This window comes from Chelmon rostratus, chromosome 2, assembly GCF_017976325.1.
Source record: "Chelmon rostratus isolate fCheRos1 chromosome 2, fCheRos1.pri, whole genome shotgun sequence".
Taxonomy (NCBI): Eukaryota; Metazoa; Chordata; class Actinopteri; order Chaetodontiformes; family Chaetodontidae; genus Chelmon; species Chelmon rostratus.
In genome coordinates this window covers 285,001-300,973 of record NC_055659.1, presented here as the reverse complement: position 1 = coordinate 300,973, position 15,973 = coordinate 285,001, and the positions used below count along the sequence as shown (strand labels likewise).

Genomic DNA, 15,973 nt, shown 5'->3' with positions numbered 1-15,973 from the left:
TCAGTGTGAGAGTGTGTCGCAGGTAGTTACAGCTTACATTCATATGCCTGTGAGAGTTCACGGAGCTGGTCCTGATGTTGGTGTGTGTGTGTGTGTGTGTAATGTGTGTTTGTCTCTGTGTTTGTGTGTGAGAGTTCTCGGAGCTGGTCCTGATGTTGGTGTGTGTATGTGTGTGTAATGTGTGTTTGTCCATGTGTGTTCGTGTGTGCGTGAGGGGTCACTGGACCCTGATCGTGGTTCAGCGGCTCTTCTTTGTTGTTGTCTTCATTTGATTTGGTGAAGTGAAAACCTTCCTCCAGTGTCATTTTCATCATCATCATCATCATCACAGATGACACGAGACACCCAAAAATTACCAACATTCAATCAATTTTCAGAGTCTATGTATTTATTCTTGATCAAATAAGATATGACGATTTATCCCAAATGTAGAAGTTGTGAGGTGAGGAGTAACATTTATACAACATTTGAGACGTTTTCAGTCTGTTTGACCTGCTCAAAATGGCGGGAGGTACATGACATTTCGGAACAGGAAGCGGGGCTACAGCTGCGCCTGCGCAGTGGCTAGCTCCGGGTCCCTGTAAAGATGTCTGAGCAGGCGGGGAGGGAGCGGAGCGGAGGACCCGAAACAAACGAGCAGAACCCGCGACTCTCTGCAACTTAACCGGTTAAGGTAAGGACATACGGCCTCGCTGAGCCACTCCGGAGGCACCGACACGCGGCGGAAGGTTTCGGCTCTCAGATGAGCCGGACTAATACCGCACAGGGCGGCAGAATTTGCAGTAAAGGGCAGAAACAGTGTGCAGGACGCGCAGCGCTGTGGCAGGGGCGTGTCCGCCATCTTGTCTGAGAAGTGGCGCCTAAACAGCAGCTGTAGCTCTGAGCGGAGACCGAGCGGGGCGCGCAAAATGAGCGCTCGTGGCCGGAGCTACACGTCGCTCGTGCTTCTTTCTGTGTTTTTCAATCACTTGAGCCGGGTTCGGCACCGCCGTGGACTAGTATTGAGAACCGCTGTGCTCGTCTCTTCAGTCCGGGCTCCGGAGGAGCAGCTGCAGCTTTTTGTTGTCCTCCCCCCTCCTCTTCTCCTCCTCCTCCGTGTTTGTTTGGAAAGTCTGCCGTGCGCATGCGTGTAACCATAGCGCTCGTTTCTGCGTATGAGAAGGAAAACATCCAGGATTAATTTTATTTATTGGCACGGTGCTTCGATTTCACGACAGTCACCTGCTTTGTGTGGGGTTATCGATTGTTTGTGATCAAACTTTGATATCGTCCCTTTTTGCCGCCATCTGCCTTCTAAGCGCCGCATTCAGACGGTCCGCGGTGAGCCGCTCGGGCCGAACCGTCATGCTGGAAACGATCTGAAATCAGTCAGTTTTCACCGGTCGACTTAGTTTGAGCGGTTTTTTACCAGCTTCTGACTGGACAGCAGACACCATGTACCTGCGCAGCATCCACCTCTCCCGCCACACACCTGGCAGAAGCACCGTGAACTTCACACAGCCGCAGATGACAGTTGATCCATCACTCGGTCATCTGAGCGGTGCGTTTACTGTCAAAGAGGAGAAAAATGTCCATCAATTCAGGCCATGTTAATGTGAAACACAGGTTTACTGTGACGGTGAAACAGGAAATGACAAACTGGATCGTGTTTCTGCTGGAAAAAACAATCATAATCAAAATAGCTGCTTATTAATTGCGTCGTTCAACAGAACAAAGTTTTTCAGGCAAATTACTGGTTCAATGTTTCTGCCTTCTCAGCATTTCTAAACATTTGCTGCATCATTGATTATTGAACCATCAGCTGTCACTTTCAGCAGCTTTAAACAGTCAGAACATACACTGTTGATCACTTTCATGAACTATCAATCTGTTTCTTAAGTCTTTAAACATATAAAAGGGTGAAAAATGTCCGTCCTGGTGTTTTCAGATGTTTTTTCCAGAGATTCATTTTGCTGAGACATAAAACGGAAACAGAACAGCGGAGAAATTAAAGTTTCAAACATGACCAATCACTTCAACATTAAATTTGTCAAAGCATCATATATTCTCCACGATTAACCCCTGAGTGTGTGAGGCTCTGACAGGTGACACAATCCAGTCTAACAGGTGCAACAGAAGCATCACACCTGTTCATGATGCCACATTTATTATTATCTTGCTGTCGTTCATTGTCAGTGTGACACAATGAGCAGAAATTAAACCGTGCTGGTTTCTTCCTCTGCTTGAAAACACAGCACACACACATGCAGCCCTTCCTGCTGCTCAGTAGAACTTGACCTGGACCTTTGTACCTCCAGAGAACCTCATTACTGACGACAGCACCTGGTCTGCACACACCTCACTGGGCCATTTGTTTAATATCAGTTTAAATTTCAGATTCTTATCAAACATGTTTGATTCTGTTTAGTTTGTGTTTATAAAAGATGAAAAAAAGATACATTATTAATTCCCAACACTCCAAGAATTGTCACCAGGGTTTTATTTTGAAAGTTAAAGCGTGTCTTCCTGTCCAGGCAGGTCAATGCCATTCTGACGAGCAGCTGAGATGTCCAATGACAGTCAGGGATCGGTCAAGGGGGAGGCGGCCATGATGCCCTCTCCCTCTGCATCCTCTCAGGGACCGCCCCTTTCTCCATCCAGCGCCTCCAAACCACCTGAACTCCCAGGTACACCTGTCTGTCTGAACTCCCAAGTACACCTGTCTGTCTCTGTACCGATCTGTCCCTCTGACCCATCTGTCCCCCTGACCTGTCTGTCTGACAGATGAACTGGTCCAGGCCGGATGGTCTAAGTGCTGGTCTCGGAGGGAGAACCGACCGTACTATTTCAACAGATTCACCAATCAGAGCCTGTGGGAGGTGCCAGTGTTGGGTCAGCATGATGTCATTGTGAGTAGTGTCCCTGTTCCCTTTAATGATCTTGTTATTGCTCAGGTAGGAAACAAATATCGGCTTGAAGCTCACAGCGAACTCTCTGAATTCATTCATCAAAAATACGTCTGCTTCACATCCCCAAAGCGAGTCCAGGAATAATATTCGTATTGGTCCTGTTTGTGTCACATGACAACACAGTGAAAAATGAAAAATTAATGAAATATGAACTGAGACCCAGCAGTTACCTGTCTGTCTGTCTGCCTGCCTGTCTGTCTGTCTGTCTGCAGTCTGATCCTTTAGGTCTGAATGCAGCTCCAGCGGAGGGCGGAGACAGTAACCTTGGTAATGGCCAGAGGAAGAGGAGGGGCTCTGAGGAGCAGGGGGTGGGGCCTAACAGCTTCAAACGAGCCAAGGTAAAAACTACCAACAACACACACACACCTGGTGTGTTGCAGAATCAATCACTGCACAATGTGGATCTTGCTGCTGCCGGATCAAGGAGCTGATTGGCTTTAGCTTTGACCACAGACGCCATCATTTGTAGCAAATCTTACTTTTCTGTGAAACTGTAATATTTAACAGTAGATTGTAGATTTTTAGTCTCATTTTGTGCAGTGACGCTTGAATCTGTTAACAAAATAAAACGCACAGTTACTAAATGCTTTACAAGGCAGACATGAAAAGAGAGAATACGATGCCACATACAAATTACAAATGTATGTAATTAAACAAGTATAAACCAATCAATAAAATAAAGAGTTTGGAACTGAGTCTAATTCCGCCTCACTGGAGGAAACGGATGTCTGATCTGGTACATGTCACCTAACAGTAACTGCTGAAGAAGTTCTTCAACTTGATCAGCGAGAACTCATGTGCAGTTTCTTCAGCCATAGCTGTTCCAATGTGGTCTGCAAACTACAGGTAGCCTACAGGTGGATCCAACAGGAAGTGAAGATCTCTGTGACTTCCTGTGTCTCCTCTGAAAGCTTCCTTTCACCTGTCCGCTCTCCAGGCGAGGCGCAGTTCGTCTCGAGCGAGCCAAGTTCAGCTAGTGACTGTTGTGCAGTGAATTGTGGGAAACCGAGTCCTCTTACATTGTGTACATTGTCCGTCTGTTCCAGGTGGAGCCCACCACACCCATCTCTCCCAGCACCCCTGGGGTCAAACCCTGGAGCTCCGCCCCTGAAGACAAGCAGGCCCAGTCGGCTACGCCCACAACCCCCAGCCCCGCCCCCACCCCATACAGGCCAGCCGTGTGAGTATGAGGCCACGCCCCCTCATCAGTTACCATCTTTAGCATTTTAATGGTGATGGTCTTGTTGGTGAAGGGCTGCATTCAAACAAACATCCCTTGTTTTCAGTATCTACTGGGATCTGGACATCCAGACCAATGCCGTGATCAGAGAGCACCCTCCTGCCAACCACCTGCCCCCCCACCCTGAGATAGAGCTGCAGAGAGCTCAGCTGGTCACCAAACTTCGGCAACACTACCACGAACTGTGCCACCAGAGAGAAGGTACCTTCCCACCTGGCTGATAAACTGGACCTGCACCTGTCTAGACTTTGTTCTGTGTTTCATGCAGCCTTTTGGAGGTCGTCTAGAGTTCATTTAGTAACAGTTAATGTGTAGTTTGGAGTTCTGATGTGAGGAAAAGAGCTGGTGTTGGAAGAGTGTGGTCACAGTTGAGTGGAAGGTGAGCTGGTCTGCTGCAGCTACAGACAGCTGAGCTGTTTGGTCCAGAATGAATGAATGAAACATGGCGGTCACGGGGGCGGGGGGACTTGGAACGGATGAGGCTCAGAATGTGTCCTTGAGTCAAACACTGAGCCCCAAGTTGCTCCTGATGGTTAAACTATTGATGGAAGTGTGTAAAAGCTGTGTATGTGCAGCACGTTTTCCAGGACATGTTGTCTTGGGATTTGACCCGCTGCTTTGGTCTCTAACTGGGACTTGTTGGTCATGTGGATGGTTGAACTATACTTCAGGGTCATGCGACCATCTGAAGGTCCATGTACTGCACGTAAACCAGCTGGACATCCGTCTGACCGTCTGTTTGTGGTTCAGGTATCGATCCACCCCGGGAGTCGTTCAACCGTTGGCTACTGGAGAGGAAAGTGATTGACAAAGGTCATGACCCCTTACTGCCGAGTGACTGTGACCCCGTCATCTCTCCGTCCATGTTCAGAGAGGTCATGAACGACATTCCCATCCGGTACTGTCTGTTATAATAATTGATAAGATGAATTCTTATCTGTTTTTATACGTTGATATATATCTGTATCTGGGTGTGTCTCAGGTTGTCGCGCATTAAGTACAAAGAGGAGGCTCGGAAGCTGCTGTTTAAATACGCCGAAGCTGCTAAAAAGATGATTGACTCCAGGTAGGTCCCAGCAGACCAATCAGAGTTTTACCTTGCAGATGTTGAAGGACCTCTAACCTTTGATGTCTGGCCTGTGCAGGAACGCCAGTCCAGAGAGCAGGAAGGTGGTGAAGTGGAACGCCGAGGACACCATGAGCTGGCTGCGCCGGGATCACTCCGCCAGCAAGGAGGACTACATGGTAACCTCTGACCCCGAACTTCTTCTGTTTTACTGTGTGCGTCCCTCTCGAGATGTTTGGATGTTCATGAGGAACGCTGTGGTCCAGCACAAGGTGGTTCTTAAATGTACCTGGTTCAGGAGCACCCTAGGTCAAAGTGATCATCAGGTCTGTGGCGCTCAGGTTAACAGACCTGGGACATGGATTCTGGGTGACTATGAAGACTACATGTGTAGTGTATTTTGGGGGCATTCAAAGGGAATCATAATGACTCCATTCATAAACGCACTCAATACTTTATTGAAGTAAATCAAGTCCTGAAAGATTGTAGATGTGAACTCGAGCCTGATTGATGGGGCTTATTACACTTTCTGTGGACAGGTGTCTTTATACAGGTTCGTTGAGATTAGGGGTACTTTCTTTCAGTGAAAGGTCTAATCTGTGGGGGCCAGACCTCCAAAATCAGTGAGGGATCAAATACTGATTTCCTTCACTGCAGCCTGCTGTGTATTACTGTACAGATACTCACTACGCTCTACTGTTTGTAGTACTGCTGCTCTGGTTTTAATTCAGTTTTCAGCAGCAAATCTGCAGACAGTCAAGCGTTAGGCAGTAAAAAAAAACAAATCCAAGCTGTGAAACCCGTCTGGGTCCACAAGCCTCTACGGTGTCAACATCATTAGATCTGGGTACAAGTGGACCAGTTGGGAGTTCGCCCATCCAGTCTATATGTGTTTTGTAGCCTGAGGGAAGGATCATGGGTGGGGGTATCTTGTGGGGCGTCCTGTGGGAGTATGAGCTACCAGGACTGTTATGAGTAGGATGGCAGCGGTCTGGAATTTTCATGGTATGATGACCAAGAAAATATTCAAAAATGTCATGCTCTTATTCTGATTCTGATTATTATTATCGTTATTACCGGGGTGCGTCTGTCTGTGTGTCTGTAGGACCGTCTGGAGCACCTGAGGCAGCAGTGTGGACCTCATGTCACTGCTGTCGCCAAAGACTCTGTGGAGGGAATCTGCTCCAAGATCTACCAGCTGTCTGCAGAGTACAGCCGCCGCCTGAGACAGACCCACCTGAGCCTGCTGCAGGACCCCCCCACAGGTACACTCACCTGAGCCTGCTTCAGGACGGCCCACAGATAGCCTTGTGTGCTGTTTGCGTGTGTCTCATGTGCTGTGTGTGTGTTCAGAGGCGTGCGCGTCCCCCCAGCAGTCCCGGCTGGTCTACTGTTACCCGGTTCGTCTGGCGCTCCCCTCGCCTCCCCTTCCTCGAGTGGAGCTGCACTTTGAGAACGACGTGGCCTGTCTGCGCTTCAGAGGAGAGATGGTCAAAGTCAACAGAGGACATTTCAGCAAACTGGTCAGTACTACTGCAGTACTACTGCAGTACTCTGAGTACCGATAGAGACTACTGGTACCAATGGAGGGGTGCTGAGCTGGATCTCAGGAAGCTGCTTCATGCTGTGTAGCACTGCCTGTTTAGCTGGCTCGGTCGCTGTCGGGCCTGAATGTGAACTTGGTCATAAAGTTAACATGAAAATAAACAAGTAATGAAATAACAGTAAAGACGGCTTGTTGTTTAATGTCCACTGTTCCGACGCAGTGACTCATATCCACCACCAGAGGGAGACATTCTTTGACATCTTGTCTGTCTGTGTCCAGGAGCTGTTGTACAGGTACAGCTGCATAGATGATCCTCGCTTTGAGAAGTTCCTGTCCAGAGTCTGGTGCCTCCTCAAGAGATACCAGGTCAGCTGACCTTCTGTTGACCAATCAGGGTTTACCTGATCTCACCTGACAGTCTCTGTGGTAATTACTCAGTTAATTGGTGAGTTAACGAGGTGTGTGCATGTGTCCAGGTGATGTTTGGCAGCGGAGCTAACGAGGGGACGGGCCTACAGGGGGCGCTGCCCGTGTCTGTATTTGAAGCGTTGAACCGACAGTTCGGAGTTTCTTTCGAGTGTTTTGCTTCGCCGCTCAACTGCTACTTCAAACAGTTTGGCTCCGCCTTCCCCGACATCGACGGTTTCTTTGGATCCAGAGGGTGAGACTGGAGTGAAACACACCTCTAGTGTGTGACTGCAGTGATGTGTCTGTTCACCTGCGAGGTTCAATAGCTCATGTACATGCAGCCTGAACGTTGACCGTGAAATGCAGCAGAACTCATTCAGTCTTTTTTATAGTGAACGTTCATCACAACAGACACTGGACATTTAAAACGTGCTGTAATCTTATCAGTACACAGTGTGAGTATTATTGACTCTCTCTCTGTGCGTATGTGTGTGCGTGTGCGTGTGTGTGTGTCCAGGCCGTTCCTGTCTTTCTGTCCAGTCAGTGGCTCTTTTGAAGCTAACCCTCCGTTCTGTGAAGAACTGATGGACGCCATGGTGACACACTTTGAGGTCAGTCCTACTGTATGTTCTGTACTGGTTTGTTCCAGTTTGAGTCTGTACCAGCTTATACTGGTCTGTGCCAGGCTGCTGGTCTGTAGTAGTCTTCTAAACCTGGGAGCCTAGAAGAGTTTCTTGAAGAAAGCTGAAGCTCGTGCCAGTGGCTGTAGGTTCACTGTCGTCTGTCAGACAGGAGGTCAGAGGTATCACTCACGTCTAAACGGGGCCCTCTGGGTCTAGAGCAGACTGTTCTGGTCTGTATATTCTGGTCAACATGTTTCGATCTGTGTCTGTCAGGAGCTGTTGGATCAGTCCTCTGAGCCCCTGTCCTTCATTGTCTTCGTCCCTGAGTGGCGTGACCCCGTGACCCCGGCTCTGACCCGCATGGAGGGAAGTCGATTCCTGCGTCACCAGCTGAGCGTCCCGGCCTACGAGCACGAGTATCGCTCTGGGAGCCAACACATTTGCAAGAGGTACAACTACGCTGCACTCCACTGATACCACACTCAGGGGTGCACAAACTGTCGGGCCAATAATTATCGGGCCGATATCATGACGATATCGCTCCCACTATGAGACCCCATGGCCTGCAGTGAATGCTGTGTTCAAGTGACATCGGCATAATCAGACATTTTCTCACTGAGAAAAATCAAGAATACCCCTCCATGCCAGAAAACAACTCGCTAATTCGGTCATAATTTTGATAAGTGCTGACTTGAATTGATATTCTCAGTATTTTTCCACGTTACACATAAATAATAACAAGATGAACTTAAAACGCAGAAAGAACGACGAACAAACGAGGGAACGGAATTCATGTTACACCTCGAATGCAGCATTTGGCACAGCGTGCTTACGAAAACAACATGGAGTCGACTGTGTGGGACTTCTTCAAAGTTTCAGAAGAAGACAGTTCGCTGGTTGTAGAAACAGCGCGACCTTTAATACTTTAAACCTGATCAGCCACCTGAAACGTAACTATCGCTTTGACGGAGTTTTGAAAGCGTATGAGGAAGCCCGGGCGGCTAACCTCTTCATTAATGGAGTCGAAACGGTTTCTGGTTTTGTTCAGAGTGTTGATGTCATGATCTTACGTATGAACAGTTATCGTGCATCCCTGACCACACTGAGTGTACCACACTGATACTGCAGTGATACTGCGTTGTATTTTTCTACACAGTAGTACACGTTGTATAATGTAGGTCTCTGCGGGGAGTGGTTGTACTTTGCTGTGCAGTACTGTAGTGGACTGATACTCCACAGTACTACATTCAACCCTGTGTTGTATCTGTTTGTATTTTCAGAGATGAGATGTACTACCGGGCAGTACACGGTACTGCAGTACTCTTTCTTCAGAATGACGCTGGTTTTGCGAAGTGGGCTCCAACTCCGGAGCGTTTGGCCGAGCTGATGGCGGCTTACCGCCCCTCCCCCTCCCACCCCTCTTCCTTGTCCTCCCCTGGCCCCGCCCACACAACTCCCGGAGACAGAGACTCCACCTCCAAGGCCGCTGATCGGCCGCAAGGTGCCGTGATGTCACCTGGTGGCCACGACAACAACAACAACAACAACAACAACAACAACAGCAACAGCAGCAGCAGCAGCAGTAGCAGCAGTCCTCGAGACAAGATGGCGGCCGTGTAGATGGGGCGGGGCTTATACTGTGACTGCGCCCCTGAACCTGTTGGAAAGTTGTTTAAAAATTCTGTTTTACAGCATTAGTTTGTTCTGACCATTGTCTCGTCTGTTCAGATTGTCCCTCACCAGCACCTGTAGCACACGCTCAGCTTCTGTCAACGTACCCACGATGCAACTCTGCTGTCGCCGCTGCCAGCAGGGGGCGGGGCCAGAGTACCCCCTTAAATCTGAATGAATCATTTCTGTTGGCTTTAAACGTGTCCCCTCAATCTGGATCTTCCCCCCTTCACATCAGCTCTTCTGATTGGTCAAAACTCTGACATCACAGGTTGCCAGAAGATGTATTTAATCAGCGATCAGCAACAGGTTGGAGCTCCAGCAATAAAACGTTTTCATTCGCCATGTGATGCCAGTGCTCATCTGGGTCATTGGGGCACTTCTGATTGGTCCCCACACCGACAGGGCTTGGTGATTGGTTGACAAGGCAGCTATCGTTTCTATTGGACTGGGTCCGCTCCATTTCAGTGCGGCGGTGCAACGCCTAACACGTAACGACAAGGGGTGGGACAACTGTTCAGGTAAAGTGTGATTTGTCAGCCAGCACAGCTACCACGTGACTGTCACATGGTCACCGTGTCGGCCAAACAAATACTGGCAGCCTGGACAGTAGTTTACATTTCCATTGGATCCCTCTCTCGCCATGTGACCGTGGTGATGTACATGCCACTTTCGCTGCTGAAATTTAGTGGCGTATCTGATGGCTGTGATTAGTGTCACCTGATGTGCAGACTCTGCCTACTTGGTGCACCGCAGGTGTACACCGGCGCATCAATGGGGTGGACCCCCTTTCTTTGTTGAATCGGACAGAATCCAGCAGCGTCCTGCTTAAGGCTCTGCCTCCTCGGGACAGACTGGCCAATCAGTGCCCATCATTCAGAGGATGAACCTGCTCGGTCCCTGGTGGTTTGTGGGAGGCTGACTATTCAGCGGGCAGTCGGAGGCGGAGTCAGAACTGGGACACCGACTGGTCAGCGAGGACAGACGAATCCTCGGAGGTCCCATCAGACCATCAAACGGGAAGTTTGATCAGAGACGAGACAGTCAGCTGGAGCTGGTGGAGATGATCCTGCATTTTCAATCCTAGTGTGACAATTGTGGTTCATGTTCTCGTAGAGGGTGTTAGGGTTCTGGATGCTCAGACGGAACCCAGTTTAATCAGTAACAGACCACATTTAGTTCTTAAAGCAAACTAATTCTCCCAACATGACCATATTCGTCTTGTTTTATCATTTTTTCTCAAAATATTGACTTTTTCTTGTAATATTACAACTTGAAGAAAATCTTACGACTTTTTTTTCTCTGAAATGTGAAAACTTTTAAACTCAAACCATTCAGACTTATCTCGAAATCTTTAACCGTATTTATCCACTTGCTTTATTGTGGGTCCTAAACTTACGATAATTCACAAAAAGAAATCTTTAAAATAAGAATTCAAACAATGGAAATATTTGGGGGAACCAGCAGCTCCCTAACCCCATGCCAGCAGCCGGCTGTCTGCTCTCTGATTGGTCGATGAGCCGTCCTATCAGGCGTCTGTCTCCGTGTGACTTCAGTTCTGCCTCAGCAGCAGATGTGTAGATACTGTACAGTTAAACTGATATGAAGTCTGTTGATGTTATTTTCCTCATCTTCTGTTAAATTGATTGAAAAAAAATTTAATTGTTCCTTTTTATTTGATCTAATTTAACATTTTTTTAAAAAGATGGAGATCTGTTTTCTGTATTATACAACTTATGATAGTTTGTTTTAAACTAAACCAAAGTGTTATTAAGAAATCTATATCTTGTATGTAAAAGTAGAAGCGTGTATGCATCAGTAATGCTGAAGTCTAACCAGCAGAATACTCCTCCACATTATTTTTATAATTCTCAGCTGTTTCTGTAAGTGATCTTTGTTTTTTATGGTTTTTAGGTTATTTGGGGGTTTTGTTGTGCATGAAACCTTTTGGATTTAAATGATGTATGTATTCCTGAATGTGTTTTTTAGGCCGAGTCTTCAGTGTCGCTGCGTCACAGAAAATCAGTTTCATGTTCACCGTTTGTTTTAAAGGTCTCTTTAAATGAACAGTCAGCATTGTGGGACATTGTGTTTACTGTAAAGCGGGACTTTTTGATGGAGCTAAAACAGCAGTTTCCACCTGCTTCCAGTGTGTGTGCTAAGCTAGGCTAATGTTGTACTCTTATTTAACATTTCTCCTAAGTCAGATAACTTAGTGTTCCTGTAAAACTGCGTTACATTGACCAAATGAAACAAATTGGAGATGTTTTAATGTAATTATCGGATCTAAAAAAAGGTAAAATTATGGTAATTATGAGATAAAAATCTCATAATTTTGACAAAAGATGTCTCTACAGTTTCCTCACGATAATTAAAAGAAAACTCTTGTAATTATGTTTATAAAAAACTATTTTTTCCTTTTTAAGAGATCTGCAATAGAGTAATGTTCTTGAATTTATGACAAACTATTTTATCTGATAATTATGATCAAATTAGAACACAAGAAAACTGTGATTGCAAAAATGTTTGTCAAATTTCGGATATCTTTACCTTCTAATCCGAATTAATTGAACTTGATTCTGAGACAATGTTTCACGTCAGTTTACTTGTAGGTATGACATTTGTATCATGACTACTAGACAAGGATCTTGTAAATATGAGATAAGAGATAAAAACTTTTTAACATTATAATTGAAAACCTTCGTTGGAGGAAGTAATAACCCTTCATCAGAATAACGTGAAAGAGCAAAGATGTAATGACTTGGAAATGGCCGAAGTTCAGAACATCTTTGTGTGTCGTTGTGATTTGTCTTTATTTTGTGTTGTCGTCATCACGAGAGAACGCCTTCGCCTGTTTTGTCTTTGTTGGATTTGATGCGCATTTCTTCATAGATTCAAACCAGCAGGTAGTTTTGTTTCCTTCAGATTCAGAGAACAAAGCCGACTGAAAACATCCCGACTCTAAAATGTCTTGCATCTGGTTGTAAATATGAAATGACATTCGGTGTGAGGCCGTGTGGCAACGCCGCAGGGCGATGAAGACTCGGCCATGTTTGTGGTGGGGTCCTCACAGCTGGAGAATGTAAATACAGTCTGTCCTTCATCCTGCCTGCAGACAAACTGCAGCTTCACTCTCCCAGTAAAAATATATCCAACCCAGTTACATACTGGTCCAAGTCATCTTTGACTCACTCAGATCCTCCTGAGGACACAGGAAGTGTACTCCTTCCATTGTGTTCCAGCAGACTCGAGCTGATCGGGTTTCAGGATCTTCAGAACAACAGAATGTAGAAAATTACTTTAAACTCACCAAAATGAACAGGCAGTACAGGAACCTCCAACAAATCGAATGAAACTATGGTCACAAAAAGGCAGAACACAAAAACCTCAATACTTCAAGCATAAAATGGAGAAACAAATGCCGTCATTGCAGTTGGAGTGAATCAGTAACACACTATTGATGATACTGGTTCCAGGGTTTGACCACACAGTGTGGTCAGAGAGGTAAAGAGATGCACAGCGATGACAAAATAATATAATCACAGAAATATGACATAATAAAGTGGTATGATGGTAGTATATGTATAAAAGTGTACGTAATATGTATTTAACAACATAAGTTTGACAAATAACAGTAGCACTCAAGCAGGGCCACAGTAGTTTCATGCAATCATAATCCGGGTGCAGCCATGATCCATGTAAACCTGTGAGATGAGAAAGAGCAAGGCCTCCAGCAAAGAAGCCAAGTTTGTAACAGGCATTAATGGGACATGAATGTGGACCAATGGGGAGGGAGAGAAGGAGAGATAAGCTCAATGCATCATGGGAAATCTTCCAGCAGGCTTATCCTATAACATCATAACTACGAGCCGGTCCTAACTACTAGCTTAATCGAAAAGCAAGGTTTTAAGATCATACATACAGAGAGGGTGTCCGCCTCCTGGACTGAGACTGGAAGATGGTTCCACAGAAGAGGAGCTTGATAGCCTCCAGTTCTGCATTTTGGGACTTTAGGAACCACCAGTAAGAATGCAGTTTTCTGCCTGGGTAATAGTGCTATGAGCTCTTTAGGATAAAATGGTGCCTGACCATTTAACGTTTGTAGGTAAGGAGAAGGTTTTTAAATTCTATTCTGGATTTTACAAGGAGCCGATGCCACCCATAGTGTTCATGTCCTTAACACAGGCTTGGAGTTTAGTCAACTGATTGGTTTCCTCTGGCTCTGATAAATAGAACTGGGTATCATCTGCATAGCAATGAACATTTACAGAGACAGTCAGGTTTCAGTCAAAATAAATCAATATTTTGATCTGATATCAAGCAGTCCACATTTAATTCTCCTGTCTTGTTGTGCTGTTGCAGTGGTTGTGTTTTTTTTATGAAGTTTTTATATATAACACCTCTTCTGTTTTCCTTTGATTGAGTTAGTTTAGGTGGTTGGGGCCAGACACAGTCTCTATGGAGGTTTGGTGGGTAGTCTGCAGGACTGCAGCTCTCGGTTGTCACAGCTTTGATTCTCTAATAAAAATAAATAAATGAATAATGACTTTTAGAAGAAGGAGCTGAGCCGAAAGGCAAAGCTCTCGATTTACCAGTCAATCTACGTCCGTACCCCACCTATGGTCATGAACTTTAGGTCATGACCGAAGGAATGAGATCTCGGATACAAGCGGCTGAAATGAGTTTCCTCCGCAGGGTGGCGGGGCGCTCCCTTAGAGACCAGGTGAGGAGCTCTGTCACTGAGGAGCTCAGAGTAGAGCCGCTGCTCCTCCACGTCGAGCGGAGGTGGCTCGGGCATCTTTATCGGATGCCTCTGGGCATGCCCCACCGGGAAGAGGCCCAGGGGAAAACCCAGGACCCGCTGGAGGGACTATGTTGCTCGGCTGGCCTGGGAGCTGGAGAAGTGTCTGGGGAGAGGGAAGTCTGGGCATCCCTGCTTAGACTGCTGCCCCCCCGGCCCGGCCCCGGATAAGCGGCAGAAGATGGATGGATGGACTTTGTGAATTATGAAATCAGGAATATTTACAATGAAGCAGGAAAAACCAACAATCAAATAATAACGCATAATAGATGCTCACAGGAAAAAAACATTTAAGTGTTGAATATCAAAAGTCAAACATCAGGTATCAAAAACGTTTTGTAATTCTTGAAAAGACAACCGGGTCAAATAATAAGCAGGTGAAATAATTCAAAGACCCCCCCCTCCCAAATATTAATGTCACAGTTTCACAATTTGATGCGGATGTTTGAAGATATTTTTACATAACATATAAGCAGTTAGTATCTCCTGTACAGCTGCAAAAAGAAGTTATATTTATTAAATACAAATCTCGTAATTTTCATGGGTTTTTGAAAGAAACCTCATTTTTTTGTAATCTGTAATAAATACGAGGAAAGTTTGTGGAATTACGAGATAACAAAGAGTTTTATCTGATAAAACTGTAATCACAAGAAAACTTGTAATTTAAACATCTTTACCTCTTGGAGGCCAATTGGAGTAAATATTTGGTGGCTACTAGATAAACGTTTTGTATTGTATTGTTTTATATCTCCGTAATTACAAGATCTTCATTTCATAATTATCAGAAATTATTCATAATCCTAAATTTTAGAAAATATTTCATCACAGTTTTCTTCTATTTAAACTCCTGTATGTCATCATGTCAAGTAAAGTAAGTTTAATCTTAAATCTCTGCATAGTTTAATTCCTTTAAAAAATGCCGGGGCCTAAGCTCTATGTATTTATTGTCAGTCAACAACAACAACAACAACAACAATAATCACTGTAAAACACGTTTATAAAACCGTATTTTTATGTTTGTGGAGATGGTGCTTTTACTCTGTAGTGAATAACCGGAAGAGTTGTTGGTGGCCCTGCTAGCTTCACGCAAGCGGAAGAAACCGAAGTGTTACTTCCTGGAAACAAATGTTACTGTCAGTCAATATCGATTATTGTCTGTCAGTTTTCAGGAAACATCGTTCAGCCTCTCGGTGCCTGTCAGCGCGGTGACTCACGGCAACAAACCGGTAACGGTTCTTTAAACATCCGCTCCGGAGATAAAACACCGCGAGCTGCTGCTGTTAGCTTTAGCTGCTGTTAGCCGAGCTCAGAGACGTCGGATAAGGTTAAAGTAGGTAAAAGACTAATCGATAAGATCTTATTCAACGGCGCTGGTCTAGCCTAACAGAGTTAGCTTGGTAGCACCCGGACCGGACTTGGTCAGCACCGTCTCAACTATGGGTGCCCACCGCAGTGAGGGAGGCCGGGACTGGTTGGAGCAGGACGGGCCGGAGCAGGCAGAGCAGAGCCCGGTACGAGTCACAGACAATGCAGCTAGCAGTTAGCTTAGCTAGCTACTGGTCTGAATTGACATCATATTCTATCATTCTTAATATATTGTTGCACTTTTATTCTGTTCGCTGTATTATCTTGTAGTTGGGTCTCATTAGCAGTTTGATTTTAAATATACG

The 15,973-nt window shown here is 45.7% G+C and overlaps 2 protein-coding genes across 3 annotated transcripts in view; both read left to right on the top strand.

Moving 5' to 3' along the window:
- Nucleotides 1-588: 588 nt before the first annotated feature.
- On the top strand, nucleotides 589-13,012 carry pcif1 (phosphorylated CTD interacting factor 1). Of its 2 annotated transcripts, none has more exons than XM_041962530.1 (16): nucleotides 589-673; nucleotides 2,514-2,666; nucleotides 2,764-2,888; nucleotides 3,161-3,286; nucleotides 3,995-4,128; nucleotides 4,235-4,389; nucleotides 4,939-5,086; nucleotides 5,171-5,254; nucleotides 5,334-5,433; nucleotides 6,360-6,519; nucleotides 6,608-6,777; nucleotides 7,080-7,166; nucleotides 7,277-7,461; nucleotides 7,726-7,819; nucleotides 8,105-8,280; nucleotides 9,112-13,012. In XM_041962530.1, exons 2-16 carry the CDS (start codon nucleotides 2,546-2,548, stop codon nucleotides 9,449-9,451), a joined length of 2,205 nt encoding a protein of 734 aa, XP_041818464.1. In that variant the 5' UTR covers nucleotides 589-673; nucleotides 2,514-2,545; the 3' UTR covers nucleotides 9,452-13,012. The 2 variants fall into 2 exon arrangements, with proteins under 2 accessions (XP_041818464.1, XP_041818473.1); XM_041962539.1 differs by having other exon boundaries at nucleotides 615-673; nucleotides 2,518-2,666.
- A 2,382-nt stretch (nucleotides 13,013-15,394) lies between these two features.
- LOC121620000 (deoxynucleotidyltransferase terminal-interacting protein 1) overlaps nucleotides 15,395-15,973 on the top strand; it is a 7,963-nt gene continuing 7,384 nt past the window's right edge. Inside the window, exon 1 of the mRNA XM_041955937.1 lies at nucleotides 15,395-15,814. Coding sequence (XP_041811871.1) covers nucleotides 15,740-15,814 — 75 coding nt within the window. The 5' untranslated portion in view covers nucleotides 15,395-15,739. The remainder of the gene's footprint in view (nucleotides 15,815-15,973) is intronic.

Excerpts from the sequence above, each read along its gene's own strand:
- pcif1 (XM_041962530.1), top strand. The coding sequence starts at position 2,546 with ATGTCCAATGACAGTCAGGGATCGGTCAAGGGGGAGGCGGCCATGATG. Across the intron at positions 2,667-2,763 it reads CAAACCACCTGAACTCCCAG|ATGAACTGGTCCAGGCCGGA; the intron begins GTACACCTGTCT and ends TCTGTCTGACAG. Across the intron at positions 5,087-5,170 it reads ATGAACGACATTCCCATCCG|GTTGTCGCGCATTAAGTACA; the intron begins GTACTGTCTGTT and ends GGTGTGTCTCAG.